This window comes from Lagenorhynchus albirostris, chromosome 11 (assembly GCF_949774975.1).
Source record: "Lagenorhynchus albirostris chromosome 11, mLagAlb1.1, whole genome shotgun sequence".
Classification (NCBI taxonomy): domain Eukaryota; kingdom Metazoa; phylum Chordata; class Mammalia; order Artiodactyla; family Delphinidae; genus Lagenorhynchus; species Lagenorhynchus albirostris.
In genome coordinates, this window is record NC_083105.1 from 5,608,591 (window position 1) to 5,626,996 (window position 18,406).

Sequence of the window (18,406 nt, forward strand, 5' to 3'; positions counted from 1 at the left end):
CTAAACGATCTTGATAACATTTCAGATTTATTCTTGTACTAAAGAAGTTCATTTTAAGATGGGGGTTCTCAGCTTAGATGAACAGAGATTTATTTAATTCTTGGCCCACGGCATTCAGCCAAACACAGAATTTGGAACATTCCCTCTGGGTGAGGCCACCCGGTCCGCCGGCATTAACCATCTCTGCACTGCTGGTCTCCACCCTTACCCTGCAGCTGACGCGGGCAGGATGGGTATCAGCCCTCTTAGCAGATGCACCACCCACCTCCTCATCCCCGCCCACCACGCCACTCCCAAGGGCTTTCTCGCTCACCAGCTGTTCAGGCCACAAACCTGGCCAGCAGTCTTCATGTCTCCATCAGCTTTAACCTCCCACATATCCTCCACTTCCATCCTGGACCGAGCCACTTCCTCTGATGCCCGGGCTGCTGTGACAGCGCCCTGACTAACCTCCCAGGTCCCCCTCCTGACCCGCCCCCCAATTCATTCTGTACCCAGAAGCCCAAGCAATCTTTTAAAACGCTAACTCAGACCTTGTCACGGCCCTGCTCAAATCCTCTAGTGGCTTCCTGTCACTTGGAATAAAAGCCTTTGTCAGGACTGGATGTGATCTGGCCCCATCTGTCCACCCCGGCCACCTGCAGCCACCTTTCACTGCCCTTTAAACACGGCAGACTCTTCCTCTCTGCAGAGTCTCAGCCTGGAATGTTCTTTCCATGACAACTGAGCAGAAGCCTGCTTGGATGTCAGCTCCCCAGGGGGGCTGCCCCTGACTGCCCGATCCTTCCACCCGACCCAGCCCCGCTGCCCCAGAACCTCTCTGATTCTCTCCCTAGCACTTGTCCCTCTCTTAGAGCATCTATTTGTGTTTCAGGTTGAACCACCACACAATAGTTCTCTTTCTGCCCTCTGCCAGAACGGGTGTCAGCAGTGGGGCATGGGGACTTCCTTCTTCCTGTCACCACTGCATCTCCACACCTGCCACACAATAGGCCAAAGGAGATTCATTCAACCAACGAAGGGATAACCAAAATAAACACAAAATCTTCTCCTGCTTAGCGTGCTTTTTGAGGACTGACTGAACAAGGACAAAACAACGTGTGGGCCACATCCATTGCCATGTCCTCAGAGCCAGGTCTACGTGACAAGACCCTGCAGGTTTCCCTCCAAGATTGGACCGTCTGTTAAGAGCCATTGTGCTGAGTGTGCAAACTGCCCGCAGGGACCCGGGACCGAGGAATGACACGGAGGCTGGGCCAGGCCACGATCTGGGCAGTTGCAGGGGTGCGTCCTGTGGGCCAGCCCTCCCCAGGATGCCCCTCTCCAGCCCCAGCCCCTCCTGTCTGCTTTCCCTCAGTACCTCTCCCCAACAACAGCACCCCCCAAACTCCAGGTGCCTGACTCGGGTTCCCCAGCACACCCCTGTGGAGCAAAACATGGTCCCACCCCAGAGCTGGCCCCTGGCTGGAAGGAGTGGCCCTCCAGGCAGTCTGCTGGGAAGACCCTTGCACAGGACAGTGCTGGTCTGTGGGGTCATTAAGGGGTGAAGAGCGTGCGTAGAAAGAGCCCAGGGAGCAGGTCTGCACCCCGCCAATGCTGGGGGCAGGGCCTCCCGGGGACCTTCAGGAGGTGAGGTATCCTAACGGACAAGGGGACACTGAGTCCGCTGGGCCACACTCACAGGGATCTGGGGACCCTATCCAGGGCCTTTGCACTTCCTATAAAAGGAGGCCACGTCCTTGCAGGTAGGAAACGGCCGGGCTTTCTTCACTCGCTCGGTCAACGCATGGCTGCCGTGCGCCTGGTGCTCGGAGGAACTCGGGGGACCCACCAGCCCTGCTTTCACTCTTCATCTCTCTGTCTTTGTCTTTGTTGTGTTGTTGTTCATTACCCCTTACTGACCCCAGACCCTGTGCCCGGCCCCATGCTAAGGGCTCTACAGATGTTACTTTGCTGAGGAACTCTGTCCACAAGGGACAGACATAAAAAGAGCATCGCAGTCAGTCTCCCTCCTCGCCACTCCCCCGCCACCCCCCATCTAAATCGTGCCCCCGAAGGGCACGGCTGGGGGCCACCCCCTCCAGCACCCTGGCCCCGATGGGCCTGCACAGGCTGGAGGTGCTCACAGCTGGACGGGCGCAGGCCAGGAGGGAGGGCTGCCCCAGAGAGGAGACGGCATCCCGTTCGTGCCCCATCACCGCACTCCCCTTGTACACATGCATCCAACAGCAGAGGCCACAGACGGTTCTGGAAGCTTGTGCAAACCCACTGCAGCCCCGTGACTGGGAGCTCCGGCAGGACCCCCACCCGAGGGACGATGAGAGGGCAGGTGACCCGGGGCCCCAGGGGCCACCGCCTGGGAGCCACGGGCTCAGGGCTGCGGCTTACAGACGAGTGACCCATGTCGCCATGTAGAGAATCTTGTGGTCCAGCCTGGGGCCGCCCCTCGTGGTGGCCGCCCTTCCCGTGGACTCACCCAGGAGCTTCTGCAGCACCTGCCCGTCGTACAGGTCCTCCTCTAGCTGCTTTACGATGATTCTCTCCCCCACCAGCACGTCGTTGACCCAGTCGATGAGAACCTGCGGGGTGGACAGGCGTTATGGCCTCGCTCGCTGGTGCCAGGAGGGCCCAGGTGATGACCAGAGCAAGCGCAGGAACGGAGAGCTGCTGGACACCGAGACACCCCCAGTGCAGGGGCCAGGAGAGCCCGAGGGGATGGGCACGCTTCTCCCACCCAGGCTGCCAGGGCTCCCGTGGGATTCACAGGAGGACTGGTGGAGGGCGGCACCATGGGCAGACTGGCCTCCTCCCAGCGGGGACTTGGGTACGTGTGGGAACTCAGCCGGAGGAAATGATGATGTTCCCCATGGCATATGCAGGCGGGCGGATCAAATGAGGAAACATCAGTAACACCGCCCCCCACAGGTGAGCCATAAAACGTCCACCCCCCTCCCTCCCTTAATATCTGCACTAAAACCATCCCTGACAGCCCTGAGCCTAACGCCGTGGACCGAAGGGGATCCCGAGGGGCTGTTACTGACAAGCTCTGAGAGCCTGCTCCCAGCGGCACCCTGATTTCTTCAAGGCTTTACTGAGATAGAATTTACATTCCACCCAATTGTTTAGTATACTGACAAAGTTGTGCGACCGTCACCGTAATGCACTGAAGCACATTTCCATCACCCCACAAGGAAGCCCTGTATTGTCGGCAGTCACGCCCCGTCTACCCTCCCCCACCTCCTCTCAACCACAAAACCATCGTCTCCATGGATCTGCCCGTCCTGGATACTTCGTACGAAAGGAATCACGTCACACGTGATCTTTTGTATCAGGCTTCTTTCACGTATCATGATGTTTTCAAGGTTCACCCAAGTTGTAGCACGTGTCAGGACCTCGTTCCTTCTTACAGCTGAATCCGTTGTACGGAGAGACGCGTTTTACGGATTCATTCCCCAGCCGATGGACATTTGGGTTGTCACCACTTTGGGGCTGTTGTCAACAGCGCTGCTGTGAACACGGACGTACAATTTTGATGTGGACACACGTGTTCGTTTCTCTAGACCAGCCTTTTCTCAACAAGTTTCCCTTCAATTCGCTGAGTAATATATCATAAAAGAAGACAGCTTCAATCGTGAAAATCTCTACAGAGAAATAGGGTTCCCACTGAACAAAATTCCATTTGGCTGACGCTGCGTAAGGCAAAATGAAACTTCTCCACAAGATGAAACGGATGTCTGAAGAGACTTGATCAAAAATACCCGTATTACATGGTTTCCCTGTGCAAGCAAAACCGATGAAGCTAACTAACTGGTCCCAATAACCTCCTGGAAATGGGCACTGATTGGCCCTCTCAGAGATAAACAAAAGGACACAAACCAGACTAGAGTATCCTCTGTCACTCTCTGATACGGATGCCACCTGCAAAATTGGCCACAAAGCAAATTTCTGTGAAATTTCTATTTTCCCACTAACTCGAAAACATTCAATCAGACACACAATCCCATGGAGAACAGAAGTGAAAGTAAATTAAAGGGACTACACTCAACAGCAGCCCTGTAGCCGAAACTGGGGTCCGGCCACGTGCTGCTCAAAAGCCAATGAAGAGGCAAGGATGGTGGAAAGGAAAGTTGGCTTTATTTTGGGTGCCAGCCACTGGGGGTGGGAGAGGGTGGACGCCTGTCCAAAGGCCGGCTCCCTCCCCCCACAATGACAACCAGGGGGCACGAGCTTTTATAGACAGAGGGACGGGGCTCCATGCAGAAACAGCACAGGCAGCTCTGGAAGTCATCTTGAAATTGGTCATTGGTGGTCCGACCAGCGTCATCCTGATTGTTTTAACTACAATTTCTCTTTAGTTCCAGGGTCAGTTTGTTCCCATTTCCTTGAGGCCAGTTCTCGGAATTGTGGCAGCTTAGGTCGTAGCTACAGCCTGGTCATCAGGTAGTTCACTTCTTCCACCCGGCGGGGGGTTTCAGCATCTATAAGACAGCTCGCAGGATACGTGCGGCTCAGAATGTTATCTGTAGCCCTTGGGGAGGAACTAAAGGTCCTTGACTTTGCTTAATGACTAAACAATTATTTAGTCTCGTTAGACTGTTCTCCTTTGTTTCTGCATTTTCTCACTTCTCTGGTTTAAGGTTTGGCTAAAGTTTCTCCACTGACGAAAGGCGGGCAGAGCACACGGAGTCGGGGGAAGGACCACAGAATCCTGCTCCGTCTCAGCCCCGCGGCATTCTGGTTTTGTCGAAGCCATTCCCGAAAGGTCGGCAGGATGGAGCTGGCCCCACGCTGCAGCCCTGCTCCGTCTCCCTCCCTGGGGGGCGAGCATCCTGGGAGGCTGGGAGCTGGACCTCGCCACCCGGCTGCCTTCTCTCCCACCTTGCGGCACCCTCTCCCGTCACCCAGCTCCCACCCTCCTCTCTCACCACCCTCCCAGCTTCCTTGTGTCAGGGGTCCTGTAGCCACCTGGAACCACCTGGGAGGTCAGGGGGTGGGGCTTCCAAGGCCAAGAGGGGTGGGGGGGCGGGGCCAGCCCTGTACTCTCACCTGGGCCAGGAGGGGAGGGGGCAGTGGATGAGACGAGTGACCGTGGGCACTAGGGGGAGTGGGGACTGGACGTGGGGACCCCGGAGGGGCACGGGGAGGGGGTTGGGGAGAAGCAAGGTCTGACTTTGACCCTGGGTACGGGCAGATGCAGAGGGGGAGCCTGAGGAAGGAGCTGGTGCGCGGGCATCTCGGTGGATGGAGCGGCAGGAGTGGGGGGGCGGGGCAGAGAGGAAGCCGCCAGGCCAGGGGCTGTAGGTATCAATGAACAAAGGGGAGAACCAGGAGGGGTGGCAGGGCACAGTCGGCAGTACGATGACGGAGGGGGGTCTGGAAGCAGCCGGGAGGACGCCTGCCCCGTCCAGGCCCCGACATCACGGAGCAGAGACCCACCTAGCTCTCCAGACCCCAACATCCACCTTCTGGGCCCCGGTTACACGGCCAAAAACAGCAGATTCGGGATCACAGACAGACCTGCCCCGTAGCTTTACCTCTCCAGCCACCAGCGCCAGGCTCCTCGCGGGAGCGCCGCGATCCTCGGGCCCTTCATTCCACACAGCTCTAGGAATCTGCTACCTCGGCCTTTCATCAGGGATTTCACAGCAGCTACTGGAGCTGAGTGGCAGTATTACACTCAGCTCAACGGCTGTCACTGAGCGCCTTCCTGGTGCCAGGACGTGGGGACAAAGGAGGCGCGTCCCCTGCCCTCCGGGAGTCCAGGTCCAGCCGGGAGACGCAGCAGAGAGAGATGAATGGTGAGCACGAGCCACCACAAAGGATTCTGACGTGAGGGGTCGCGCGGCCCCGGGAGCAGAGGAAGTGGCCTTCAAGGGCGGGACAGGAAACAGCTGAGCAGAAAGAGGTGCCTGGGGGGTGGGGCAGGCGGGCCTGGTGGCGGGGTGGCGAGATCCGGGCCGCGGAGTAGTGAACCGCTATCCCGGTGTGGACCCGGCAGGGAGGCCAGGAGGGGCCGGTGCCCATCGGAGGACAGAGCTGCCGCCCAAACAGCCTCCACACTGGGCCTGTGTGTGCTACGGGACCCAGCAATTCCACTTCCAGAAATTTCTCCCAAGGTACCAATCCAAATGTGCTCCTAGACGTTTACCAACTCGGAAATGATTTCCAATTTTGTGTAGGAAAAGCTGACTGCACAAAAGAAAAAGCCTGGAGGGACACGAATTTAAAAATTACCACTGCCTTCTGTTTGAGTTTTCTGTCTTCCAGGTTTTCAGCAGTATATGTTACTTTGGTAATTAGAAAAAATAATAATACATGCCACTTATAAAAATTAATCGCTATCCACATGGCTTCTTTGCCGAAACTGACAAGCAAATCCCACCATGCAAATGGAAAGTCCAGAGACCCCCAAAAGCCAAAACAATCTTGAAAAGGAAGAACGAAGTTGGAGAACTGACACTTCCTGATTTCAAACTTTCCTACAAAGCTAGAGTATCAAAACATGTGATACTGGCAGGAGGACACAGAGGTCAATGAAACAGAAATGAGAGGTCAGAAATAAACTTCACATTACAGCCAAGTGACATCCATAAGGGGGCTAAGACAATTCGATGGGGGAAAAAAGTCTTTTTAACAAATGCTGCTGGGACAACTGGATACCCACATGCAAAAGAATAAAACTGAACCCTTACTTTACACCATATATAGAAATCAACTCAAAATGGATCAGACCTCAGTGTAGGAACTAAAACTATAAAACTCTTAGAAAACGTGGAGGTAGGGCTTCCCTGGTGGCGCAGTGGTTGCGAGTCCGCCTGCCGATGCAGGGGACACGGGTTCGTGCCCTGGTCCAGGAGGATCCCACATGCCGTGGAGCGGCTGGGCCCGTGAGCCATGGCCGCTTAGCCTGCGCGTCCGGAGCCTGTGCTCCGCAATGGGAGAGGCCACAACAGTGAGAGGCCCGCGTACCGCAAAAAACAAAAAACAACCACTACGAGATACCATTTCATACCTACTAGGGTAGCTATAATCAAAAAGACGAACAATAAGTGTTGCCAAGGATGTAGAGAAACTGGAAGAATTTCCATACACTTCTTCGGGGGATGTAAAATGGTGCAGCCACTACGGAAACAGTCTGGCAGTTCCTCAAAAGGTTAAGCACAGAATCACCATATGACCCAGCAATTTCACTCCCAGGTATATACCAAAAAGAACTGCAAACACAAGCTCATACAAAACCTTGTACACGGATGTTCATAGCAGCACTATTCAAAATAACCAAAATGTGGAAACAACCCAAATGCCGTCGAGAAAGAACGGATCAGCACGTTGTGGTCTATCCATACGATGGAATATTATTCAGCCATGAAAAGGAATGCAGTTCTTTTTTTTTTGGGCTGTGTTGGGTCTTTCCTGCCGTGCGCGGGGGCTACTCTTCGTTGTGATGCGCGGGCTTCTCATCGTGGTGGCTTCTCTTGTTGTGGAGCACGGGCTCTAGGCACATGGGCTTCAGTAGTTGTGGCACGTGGACTCAGTAGTTGTGCTTGTGGGCCCTCGAGTGCAGGCTCCGTAGTTGTGGTGCACGGGCTTAGTTGCTCCACGGCATGTGGGATCTTCCCAGACCAGGGATCGAACCTGTGTCCCCTGCACTGGCAGGCGGATTCTTAACCACTGCGCCACCAGGGAAGTCCAGGAATGGAGTTTGGACACCTGCTATAACATGGATGAATCTCAAAAACACTATATGCTAAGTGAAGGAAGCCAGACGACACAAAAGTCACGTACTGATATGATTCCCCTTTTATGAAATATCTAGCATATGCGAATTATAGAGACGGAATAATTCTTTAGAGACAAAGTGGTTGCCGGGGGCCAGGAAGGACGATACAGGGCTGGGTGCTGGTCGTTACGGGGTTCCTTTCTGGGGTGATGAAAATGTCCCTGACTGATTGAGGTGATGGCTCAACCGCTCTGGGAGTACACTAACAACCACTGAACTGTACGGTATGGGAATTCTATCTCAATAAACCTGTTATTAAGCAATGGACCTCTAGAATGCAGGTGCTAGCATCTACCTCTGCTGGGCTATTTTGAGGACTTGGTGAGATGATCTACTGGCCAGTGCTAATCAACTATAGTGATCTACACAGATGTCACCGTCACCACCCACGGCTTCTCTGCGCGTCAGAAACCCCTTTCTGATTTACTCAGCCTAGCTAGCAGCACCTAGGATATGTGGACACCACCCGAGGTATTGGAGCTATAAAGAAACATGACCTAGTCTCTGCCCCACATGGGCAGTTAGGTGTCACAGCTGCTTGCCGGTCATCCCACGTCCCTGTGCCCCCCCAAACCAGCCCCGGGAGTCAAACACCATTTCGCACCCCTGCCACCTCTCTGATCTTACCTCCGATCACCCTCGTCCTTGCTGTCTAGGCTCCAGCCACGCTGCCCCCCTCACTGGCCTTCACACCTGCCAGCACGGGCATCCCAGGGGGCCTCTGCACTTGCTGCCGCCCTAGGTACCAACCAGCAGGTCTCCGCTCAAATGCCAACTCCGACCACCCCACCAAAAACAGAGCGGAGAAGGAACCACCCTGCTTCTCGCTTCAGTTTCCTTCAATGCGGTCATGCCACCTGGAAACATACTCATCCGTCCCTCGACATGTCTGTCTCCCCAGCTGGACCGCCAGCCTACTCAAGGCCATCACCGCAGGGGCTAAACTAGGAACAGACCCACGCAAGGCGCTCAAATCAACGGCAGGGCTGCCTACAGACCTAGAAAAGCCTCTGGGGCATGCAGACATTTGGTTCTAGAGGCTGCCTTGCCCAGAGCAAGGTCCTGTAGGAAAACACACAAGAGATGTTTCTGCTATGAAGAAACTAAAACTGGATCTCTGACCTGGTCAAAGTCCAAATACGAAAACAACAGACAGAAGGGGATGAAAATCACATTTCATGCCGTGGGCCACAGAGGTCAGCTCTGGGAGCAAAAGCAAATCCGCCTCCCGGTTTCACTGCTGCCCCCGCGGAGATGCAGTCCCCTCCTGGCCACCGCCAACCACCCTGTCCTTGTACCGCCCAGGTCATCCGTCTCCCCCGCGGAGATGCAGTCCCCTCCGGGCCACCACCAACCACCCTGTCCTTGTACTGCCCAGGTCATCCGTCTCCCCCACGGAGATGCAGTCCCCTCCTGGCCACCGCCAACCACCCTGTCCTTGTACCGCCCAGGTCATCCGTCTTAATCTTCTGGTTCACAAAAGACTTTTTAAAGATAGCACCCGTCCTTACTTTTAGGGACGTACTCATTTGCAAAGCCCGAGTCCTGCAGGCACGTGTCTAGGACGTGTATTAATGACGCCCTTGGCACAGTGCTCTCTGCATAGACTTTTCACAAGCTTGCTGTAGCCGGAATAAAAATGACTTCCCCCTGAGTTCCTTCTAAATGATCATGAAGAGCTGCAGCCTGTCTCCCCCAAAGCTATGACAGTTATGTTTCAATCACTTCCAGACAGGCTTGCCGTGGCTTAATGCACGGAGGACGCAGGCTCATTGCAACCGGCAGGAGAGCATCCCAGCCAGGTGCAGTGCCAGCCACGTCCCCGGGCGTCTCCACACAACGATGATAGCACCGTCTTCTGCCCAGAAGACCATCTTTGTGCAGCTGAGTTTCTTCGTAGGGGCAAAGGAAGGGAGAAAGCAGAACTGAACAACCTGAAGGAGCCTTGCCCAGTAAACTGGGAGATGAGATGCGAAATCTGCTTATGGGGAGAAATGCGTTCCCCGGTGACGACACGGCCAGCCTGCCTTGGACCAACGCACCCGCAAGTGCGCAGGCCCCTCTCTGACTATTCACTCTGGAAAGCACGAGAACTGCCATTCCCTCTTTCAAAGATCATTAAAAATATAAAGGATCTCATCTGTAAACTGCTATCTTCCCCAGGCGGCACCAGCTGTTCACCCTGTTAAGAGATTCAGGGCACTCCTGGAGGATGCTAGCGAAAAGGACCACAGGACAAACACCTGCATACAGGAGACAGGGTAAGTCTTTCAGCTCCCGAGCCCACAGGATACTCACTTCTAAACTGGAACCACAGACCTGCCCATGCACCTCCCCCCCAGCTCTGCCCTGTTTGTGCCCATGTTCCAGCGCCCGGCACGGCACCCGCCGGACAGCAAGCGTGTGGCATCTGACGTCACCCTCATGCTGGCAGACGGGCACGACTGTTCTGCTTTAATCCGAGCCGGGATTTGAATCCAGGGAGCCGATTCCACAGCCCATCACACCCACCCCTTCACCCCCTCACACACTGCATCACACACAAAAGACGCTCGAAGAGAATGTTTCAATGAGCGGCTTCGTTCTTAATGCCTGGCGTAGCCAAAGTCAGGGTTTTTGACAGGGAGCAGAGAGCAGCTCACAATGTTTTAAACACCAACAGTCCTGAGGTAGGAGGGTCAGTGGGGGTAAGTCTACAGAGAGAGACAGGACAGGGGCCAAGACAAGAGGCAACGAAGTGCACATGATGGAGAACAGAGAACGAAAGCCGGGGGGCCGACCGTGCTAACTCAGAAAGGTCCTGCTGGTCCCAAGACTGGACGTGGCCAGCGGTCGGGACGTCAGCCAGACCTCACCCTGACGAGCTCAGGCCTGCACGTGGTCCACACCCTGCACCAAAACAACCTGCACTTCCTCCTCGGCCGATTTTAACCTGTGTCCTCTCACCGGAGTAAGCCGTAACCGTGAGTATAACGAGTCCTTTCAGCAAAGTATCAAACCTATGGGTCGTCTTGGGGCTCCCACACTTACAACCGGCATCAGAAGTGGGGTTGGGCTTGGGGGAAACGGGCTTTCTAACCTCACACCCAGGTGGGCAGGTGCTCAGCTTGCTCAAGGAGGGAGGGGCAAGGAGGCTCGGGGGCCAGAGCGCTGGAGTTGCGGGGGTGGGGTGGGGGCGGGAAGTGAGGCAGCAGGGCCGCCAGCCCGGAGCACGTCTAAGGGTGTCCGGCTCGGCGGCACCCCCGGGCAGGCCATGGGCAGCTCACCCCTGACTGCGCGTACAGGCTGCCTGGCCCTGGGGCCAGTTCCTCCCCACGCCAAGAAAAGGAGGTGCTGACAGCCCCCTGTCGTGAGGGAACCCCGACTCAGGGATACGCTGAGCCTCCCCCTTACCTGACAAACAACAACCACCCAGGGTAGCTGGCGCTCAGCCCAGGCATCTCCCAGACCCCCACCAGCACGCGTGCGTCTCTGTTCAAAAGCCCTGTAGTCAGTGAGAACTAGTATTTCACATACATCCCCTCCACGTGCCACTACAGCAACCAACAAGCCACAGACAGACAGCCCGACGGCGCCGTCCTGTTTGCTGTGTTCATGTTTGTTTTAGAAGATAAGCCACCAGCCTCGAGGTACGATTTGCAGTCTGACGGCAGGGGGAACCTTCCAGAAATTGCCCATCTCCAGGCGCATGTGCTCCAGGCTGGCGGGATGGCCATGGGAGCAGACTTCTGTGTGTCTGGCAGCTGGCCCTTCCTGGGAACTGGCAAGGCAGCAAGGCCGGCCCTGCTCCCAAGGGGATGGGGACCCTCAGCTACAGCTAAGGGATGCGGCGGTTTAGGGACAGGAGGTAACTCGGCCTGGTGTACTGGTTTCTCCGGCTGCTGTAACAAATTATCACTAATTTGGGGCTTCCAAACCACCAGGGTATTCCCTCAGAGTCCTGGAGGTCAGAAGTCCAAGACCAGTTTCACTGGGTTAGTGCCAAGGTGTCAGGAGGGCTGATTCCTTCCGGAGGCTCTAGGGAAGGCTTCCTGGCCTTTTCCACGTTCTAGGGGAGCCCACATTCCTTAGCACGTGGCACCTTCCCACATTTTCAAAGCCAGCAGCGTGGCATCCCGTATCCCTGATGGTGGCAACCCTCATGTTGCCACCATCACCTGCAGTCAACTCTCTCTCTGCCTCCCTCTTATAAGGACACCTGTGAGCCCACCGGACAATCCAGGGTCATCCCTCCCTCCATACCCCTAGCTTAATCACATCTGCAAAGTCCCTTCTGCCATATAAGGAGGTAACAGTCACAGATTCCAGAGGCTAGGACGTGGACATCTTTGGGGGCCATGATTCAGCACACCACACCTGGGTTCCCCAGGAAAGAGAGCCCAGGGCCAAGCTGACTGCTGCTGCTTTTGGGGGGACCATAACCCCAGACTAGCAAGAGTGAGGGGAGAGGGAAGGGAGGCAGGTGCGCCCCTGAGCCGCCCGCAGCTTCGGAAGAAAACCCAGCCGACGCCCAGCACACGGCCAACTTCCTGTGGAAGCACGGCTCTCAGAACTGCCCGACGGGGAAGAAAGGGAGAGGCGTGCATTCCCACTCCCTGGGGTCCTCAGTCCTACTCTGCCCCACAGGATGTCAATGTCCGCACTCCCAGCCCCTCCAGTCGGCACACTCCATGCCCCAGACGTGGTCGTTCATCTGAACCCGGAATCCGGGGCTGGAGGGGCTGCCAGAGCCTCCGCAGGTCCCGTCGGGCTGGTCCCGGATGCAGAGATGCTGTGGTCCCTCTGTGTGGGCGGATAAAGGACACGCAGCTGCCCGGCCCTCACCCGGTAGAGGCCAAAAATGCCTGCAGTCTCCTGAGGCAGAGGCAGGTAGGGCCGAGTGAGTGGGTCCAGGAGGAGCGTGAAGCGGATCTGAACCCCGTATAGCAGGGAGGTGACTGGTTCATCTCGCAGCCCCGGGGCCCAGCACAGCTCCGGACCCTCAACCGGGGCTCAGCGAAGGAGGCATCAAACGGACAGACTCATTCAAGACCGGCCACTTCACTGGTTCAGAGCGTAACCTGGGGGTGGGGGAGTTACTTCTCTCGGAGTCCCCGTATGGAGGTGAGGGTGACACCAGGCCCCCTGGGTCTTGTTTCAAGGAGAAGATGCTCACGTGCTCTCAAGCTCTGCTTACGTGTCGAAGAAGGAAAAATCGGAGCGGGGCACGTGAGGGTTGATTTTGTGTGTCAGCTTGGCCTGGCCGGGACGCCAAGGCTGCTGATTAAACATCCCTTCTGGGCGTGGCTGTGAGGGTGTCTCGGGAAGAGATTAGCATTTGTATTGGTGGCCTGAGTAAAGCAGAGGGCCCAGGCCAGCGTGGGTGGGTGGCGTGCAATCCAGGAAGGGCCTGAAGAGGACAAAAGGTAGAGGAAGGCTGGACTCGCCCTCTCTTTGCCTGGGACGTGCAAGTCCTGTCCTGGGCTCTCAGGCCCTCTGACCAGCTTTCCTGGTCCCCAGTTTGCAGAGGGCAGATCATGGGTCTTCTCAGCCTCCATAATCACGTGAGCCAATCCTTATAAGTCTCTATAGATAGAGACAGAGAGAGACAGAAGAGATATATACAGAGAGAGAGAGATAGATAGAGAGATGGAGAGAGAGATAGAGAGGTCGAGAGATAGGGCCATCTCCTGTGGATTCTGTTTCTCTGGAGAACCCTGACAAAAACAGGGCATCCCCTTCTACTACTTAAATATCGCCCGTGGAGAACATTTTAGTGGCTGGAGTGCAGGGTTACTTTTCCTCACCGACAATCTTCTGTTCAGAATAACAAAGTGGGTGTTCAGGAAAAAAAGAAATCTTAATAAACTAGGCAGTTTAAGATGCTCAGAATCAACATTATGGGGGGGGGCCTGAAAACAGACATTTTCCATTTCAGTTCTTTAAAAGCTACAACTTGCAAAGGTTTTGTTTATCCTGAAGCAGCCCTCGTGAAAAGGCAGTCGTGCCCTCATTGGGCCCAACCGCAGCGGTTAAGGTGGAGAAACTTTTGAAAAAGCCCTTTTCATAGGATATGCGTGTGGCACTGCCCTAAACGGCGTCTGCACAGCCCAGGTCCACTGGCCTCTGGGCTCGCAGGTGACAATGCTGTCAGAGCCCTTGCCGGCCCAGGGATTACCTCTGACGCCCTGCTATGGTTTAGATCAGAGCATCAAACTGCAATCCACGCTCGCTCCGACAAAGGTTAACGCGACGAAGGAAACCTCACCGCTAAGCCAGGCTCGAGAGACCAGTGGGGAGAGACGCGCAGCCGCCATGGCCCCGAAGGAGCCCAGAGCCAGCGGCCCGGGCTGGCCTTGCTTCCCTGACTTTCTGGAACCAGGCAGCCATCCTCTGGCCTCGCCGGTCCCCACACGTCCAGACGCTGCAGAACCTGACCGCTGCCCAGTGCAGGGGCACCAGCATCCAATGAGGATCCAGAGGGGGCCCACGTGCCCGCTTTTCAGAGTTTCCTCTGAACGCCACCCCTCTCGCTCCGGAAAGGGTTTGAACGCCTTGAACCGGTCTGCAAGGCACCGTGAGCGGTCACTGCAGCTGCTTATTCCAAGTGTTAAGAAAAGGGTCCCCGCATAACTGGGTCCAGCACATGACGGGGAGCCGGCCGTCGGAGAGGCCCCGTGGGGCTGGGCCCCTGGGAGATGCTCCAGGCTGTCCAGCCTCATCCTTCACATGCCCCCACCAAACGCAGCAGTAAGTCCCCTTGACCAGCCCCCAGCTTTGCTCCTCTGGCCCACAAGAGCCTGAACCCCAAGATCTGACCTCCCAAGAACATCCCAGCCAGGACACTCGTCCTCACCTTGACCAACTCTCTGAATCTGGGGTCGTCCCTGGAGGTGGGGTCGATCACCGTGCGCTCCTGGTTCTCCTCTGCAGGGACAAAGGACAGGGGGGTTAGCGTCGCGGGGGGCGGGGAGCCGGCTTCCCTTGCACAGATGGGGGGAATTGAGAGCAGAGGCCCCGTGGTCCTCTCACTGAGCAGACCTGCAGCCATTCACACGGCCCGGGAAGAACTGCCTCCCAGGGTGCAATGGAGCATCCGCCCCCATCTTTCAGGAGGGCGGGGGGTGCACACAGGCCTGAATCGGATCTGTGGAAAAGCCATCATTAATAAACCCGGGGAAGACCTGGCGTTCACCGAGAAAGCTCGCCACTACATAAGGTGATACGGACAAAAATATTAGAAAGAGCAGGGGGAAAAAAGGATGTTTCACAGCAAAGCGTGTTTATCCATATTCTGTTTCTGTTTATCTGTTTTCCCCTCCGTGTCTGCCCTCGATCCATGGACCACGGGCACCAGTGAGCTTGTACAGAGGGAGTGACACAGTGGTAATAAGTGGACGGCAGAGGGGAAAGACCCACAGACACCAGACACGTCGCAGAACAAAACTGAGCAGGGGTGTTAAAAGGACAGAAAAGAAGCACAACCTCTGGCCCCTAGGACGTGCAGGCAGAGATGACCAGGGTCCCGGGGCCCATACAGGCTCCCACGGCTGGGACCCTGTCCACGTTGGTGGGAATGAAATGGCTTTGAGTGACAGAGGCTTCACAACAGCAAAAATTCTTTTTTTTTAAAGTTTATTTTTTGTGATTGCTTATGAGATATTTCTATATATATATATTTTTTAATTTATTTAATTTATTTATTTTTGGCTGCGTTGGGTCTTCATTGCTGCGCATGGGCTTTCTCTAGTTGCAGAGAGAGGGGGCTACTCTTCACTGCGGTGCGCGGGCTTCTCATTGTGGTGGCTTCTCTTGTTGTGGAGCACGGGCTCTAGAGCGCAGGCTCAGTAGTTGTGGCGCACAGGCTTAGTTGCTCCGCGGCATGTGGGATCTTCCCAGACCAGGAATCAAGCCCGTGTCCCCTGCATTGGCAGGTGGATTCTTAACCACTGAGCCACCAGGGAAGCCCAACCAGGGTGGTTCTTATCAAGGTCACAAGAGCTTCAGGGGCCAGCAGAACCTTACAGAGCAAACGGAAGAATGCCAACTCCCAGCCCAAGAGCAGCTATTTAGAAAAACGTAAGACAGGCGACTTAGGGTCCAGGGAAAAGCAGGTTCAAGGCATATTGACAAAACAATAGCCCGTCACACGTTTACAGTAAATCTACTTTCTAGCACTCCTGCTGGTCTAAAGCAGGGTTCTCAGCCAGAAGCTATCAAGTCCCCCGAACCCCCATCCCAGGGGACTCGCTGTAATGTCTGGAGACGTTTTTGGTTGTCCCAGCCGGGGGGTGGGGTGGGGTGGGGAGGGGGAGGGGGAGTGGGCCGGGGGAATCTAGTGGGTGGAAACCAGGAATGCTGATCAACACCTTGAATGACTATAAAGAATTATCCGGGGCTTCCCTGGTGGCGCAGTGGTTGAGAGTCCGCCTGCCAATGCAGGGCACATGGGTTCGTGCCCCAGTCCGGGAAGATCCCACATGCCGCGGAGCGGCTGGGGCCGTGAGCCATGGCCGCTGAGCCTGCGCGTCCAGAGCCTGTGCTCCGCAACGGGAGAGGCCACAACAGCGAGAGGCCCGCGTACCGCAAAAAAAAAAAAAAAAAAAAAAAAAAAAAAGAATTATCCGGTGCCAAATGCCCACAGCACGGGGTGGGTTCGGGAGAAACCCTGCTCTGAATCGGGGTAATTTCCAGACAGTGTTCATCCCCAGTGTCTCCTGGGAGAGGGTCACTTGCCTGGGCAGTGGCTGCAGCCAGACTGAAGACAAAACAGAAGAGCATCAGTGAAGGTCACGCTCTTAGAGCGGAGGGGATACCGCAGGGGACGCCGCAGGGGATGCCAGCGGCACCTCCGAGCCCGTCCAGCGTTTGGCTGCAGGTCGGCCGCCTGGACGTGCGTTTGCATTTCTTCCCCATCAGCTCTTGCTGGCCTGGCCTTGTCGTGGGAACCACAACAGAGGCATCAACCGGGACTTCCCTTTGAACCAGGCAGGGTTTGGAAAGAAGCGGAATGTTCCGAGACTGCCTTCCAGATCCATCGGATCCCAAAACACGCTTTAAGGCAAGTGTGTCCAGGCCACCACCTCATCAGTGCCGGCTGGGATGCGGTCCTGAGGAGGTGAGTGCAGGGCCGGTACCACTTGGTAGGTCCCACCTAGCAGGCCCCTGGCATGGAGGCCACTACGGCTTGTGCAGAGATGGGGGGTATGTTAATCGTGTTTCTTATTTTGTGTATTTTCTAATGTTTTGACGTCTTGGGGCCTTGGGTACCTAGAGGGACTCTGCTCTCAGAGCTAGCTGATTCCCAAAACACCAAACGTGTCCCCTGGGAATGCCTTCCACGTGCAAACAGCCAACCCAGAGCCCACACCCCCCAGACACCTCTCTAACTGAGCTCACACAGGGCTCTTACACACCGAGCCAACAGCCCCTGCCCTAATCACCTGGGACCAGGTACAGACAACTCGGGGCAGCCCCTGTGTCCCAGAGGCCCCTGGAATTACCCAGCCCAGCCCATCCAAACCTGCTTATGAACCCTGCCTCACTCACTCCTTCCTGTGACAACCACAATAAAGGCTTCTGCCCGCGCTTCCCCGTCACTCCTTCTGCCTCCTGCCCGAGGCTGCTGCCCTCCCCGTCGCTGCCCGAGGCTGCTGCCCTCCCTGTCGCCTTGGGAACCGTGAGTTTAACACACCACCTTTGCCGTGGCAGTCAGCTCCTGATCCGTTGGCCTCATCATACTCAAATCACAATAAAACTGACATTTGCAATCAGAAAGGCAGTAACCTACAAGGGAAGGCTTGCTTTTTTCCTACAGACTTTTCTCAACGTGACCTTGAGCTGAGAGCCCCATGTGACGTCTGAGTCTGATCAAAAGGCCACGAATGCTCCTTTTCAGCCCCTCCCAGACCAACCGCAAGCTGGGAAGCTCAACTCGCCCACGACAAGGAGCTGGAGAAACCGATAATACCGAGCAGGGTGTCTTCGGGGTGGATCTCCACCGAGGCAAGGGACATCGGCAAGTTCATGGCATTTTCCCCTTCTTCCTGCAAGTCACTCACTGTCAGGCAGAAAGAGAAAGGAAAAAGCCAGTTAGTAGAAATGGAATATTGTGGCCTCGCATGTTGGCAGTGGAAACAGAGAGAAATCAACTCCTGTTTTTTAAGCATTTAACAAACATTCCTAAATGGCTGGTTGCCCAGAAAGAGTCCAAGGAAAAATGCCCCGAACCAAGAATACATTCTGCAATTCTTCACCCACGCCAGAGAGTTCCCGATTCTCACCAGGCCCGGCCAGGCTGTTTTCACCACCCTTTGCAACACATGACGATGTCATGGAAGCTTCTGGGTGCTTCCAGAGCCACCCAGGGCTGCTGAGATGGACGAAGCTTCTTGGATCACAGCAACAGGGCCTGAAAAGGGCGGGCTCCCCTCCCCCTCCTGGACAGCAACGTCCTCGGCCGTGGACTCTGGGTGTGAAGACCCTCCCGGCACGCAGCAGGCGAGGCGGTGCCGTCGTCCGTGGCCACATTCACGGGACAGAATCCGGCTGGCCTGACGCTAGGTGATGCCCAGGGTCGGGAGCAGTGAAACACACAGCAGAATCTGACACACTGGATCTGGAGACTTGGAGCTGGGAGCACAGGAC

At 55.8% G+C, this 18,406-nt stretch overlaps 1 protein-coding gene across 8 annotated transcripts in view; it reads right to left on the bottom strand.

Moving 5' to 3' along the window:
• PARVB (parvin beta) overlaps positions 1-18,406 on the bottom strand; it is a 238,171-nt gene that overhangs the window by 164,167 nt on the left and 55,598 nt on the right. For all 8 annotated transcript variants that reach the window (XM_060166930.1, XM_060166929.1, XM_060166928.1 and 5 more), the window contains 3 exons: positions 17,730-17,819; positions 14,616-14,686; positions 2,477-2,579 (listed from right to left, as the gene is read on the bottom strand). In XM_060166930.1, the coding sequence (XP_060022913.1) occupies positions 2,477-2,579; positions 14,616-14,686; positions 17,730-17,819 (264 nt within the window). The remainder of the gene's footprint in view (positions 1-2,476; positions 2,580-14,615; positions 14,687-17,729; positions 17,820-18,406) is intronic.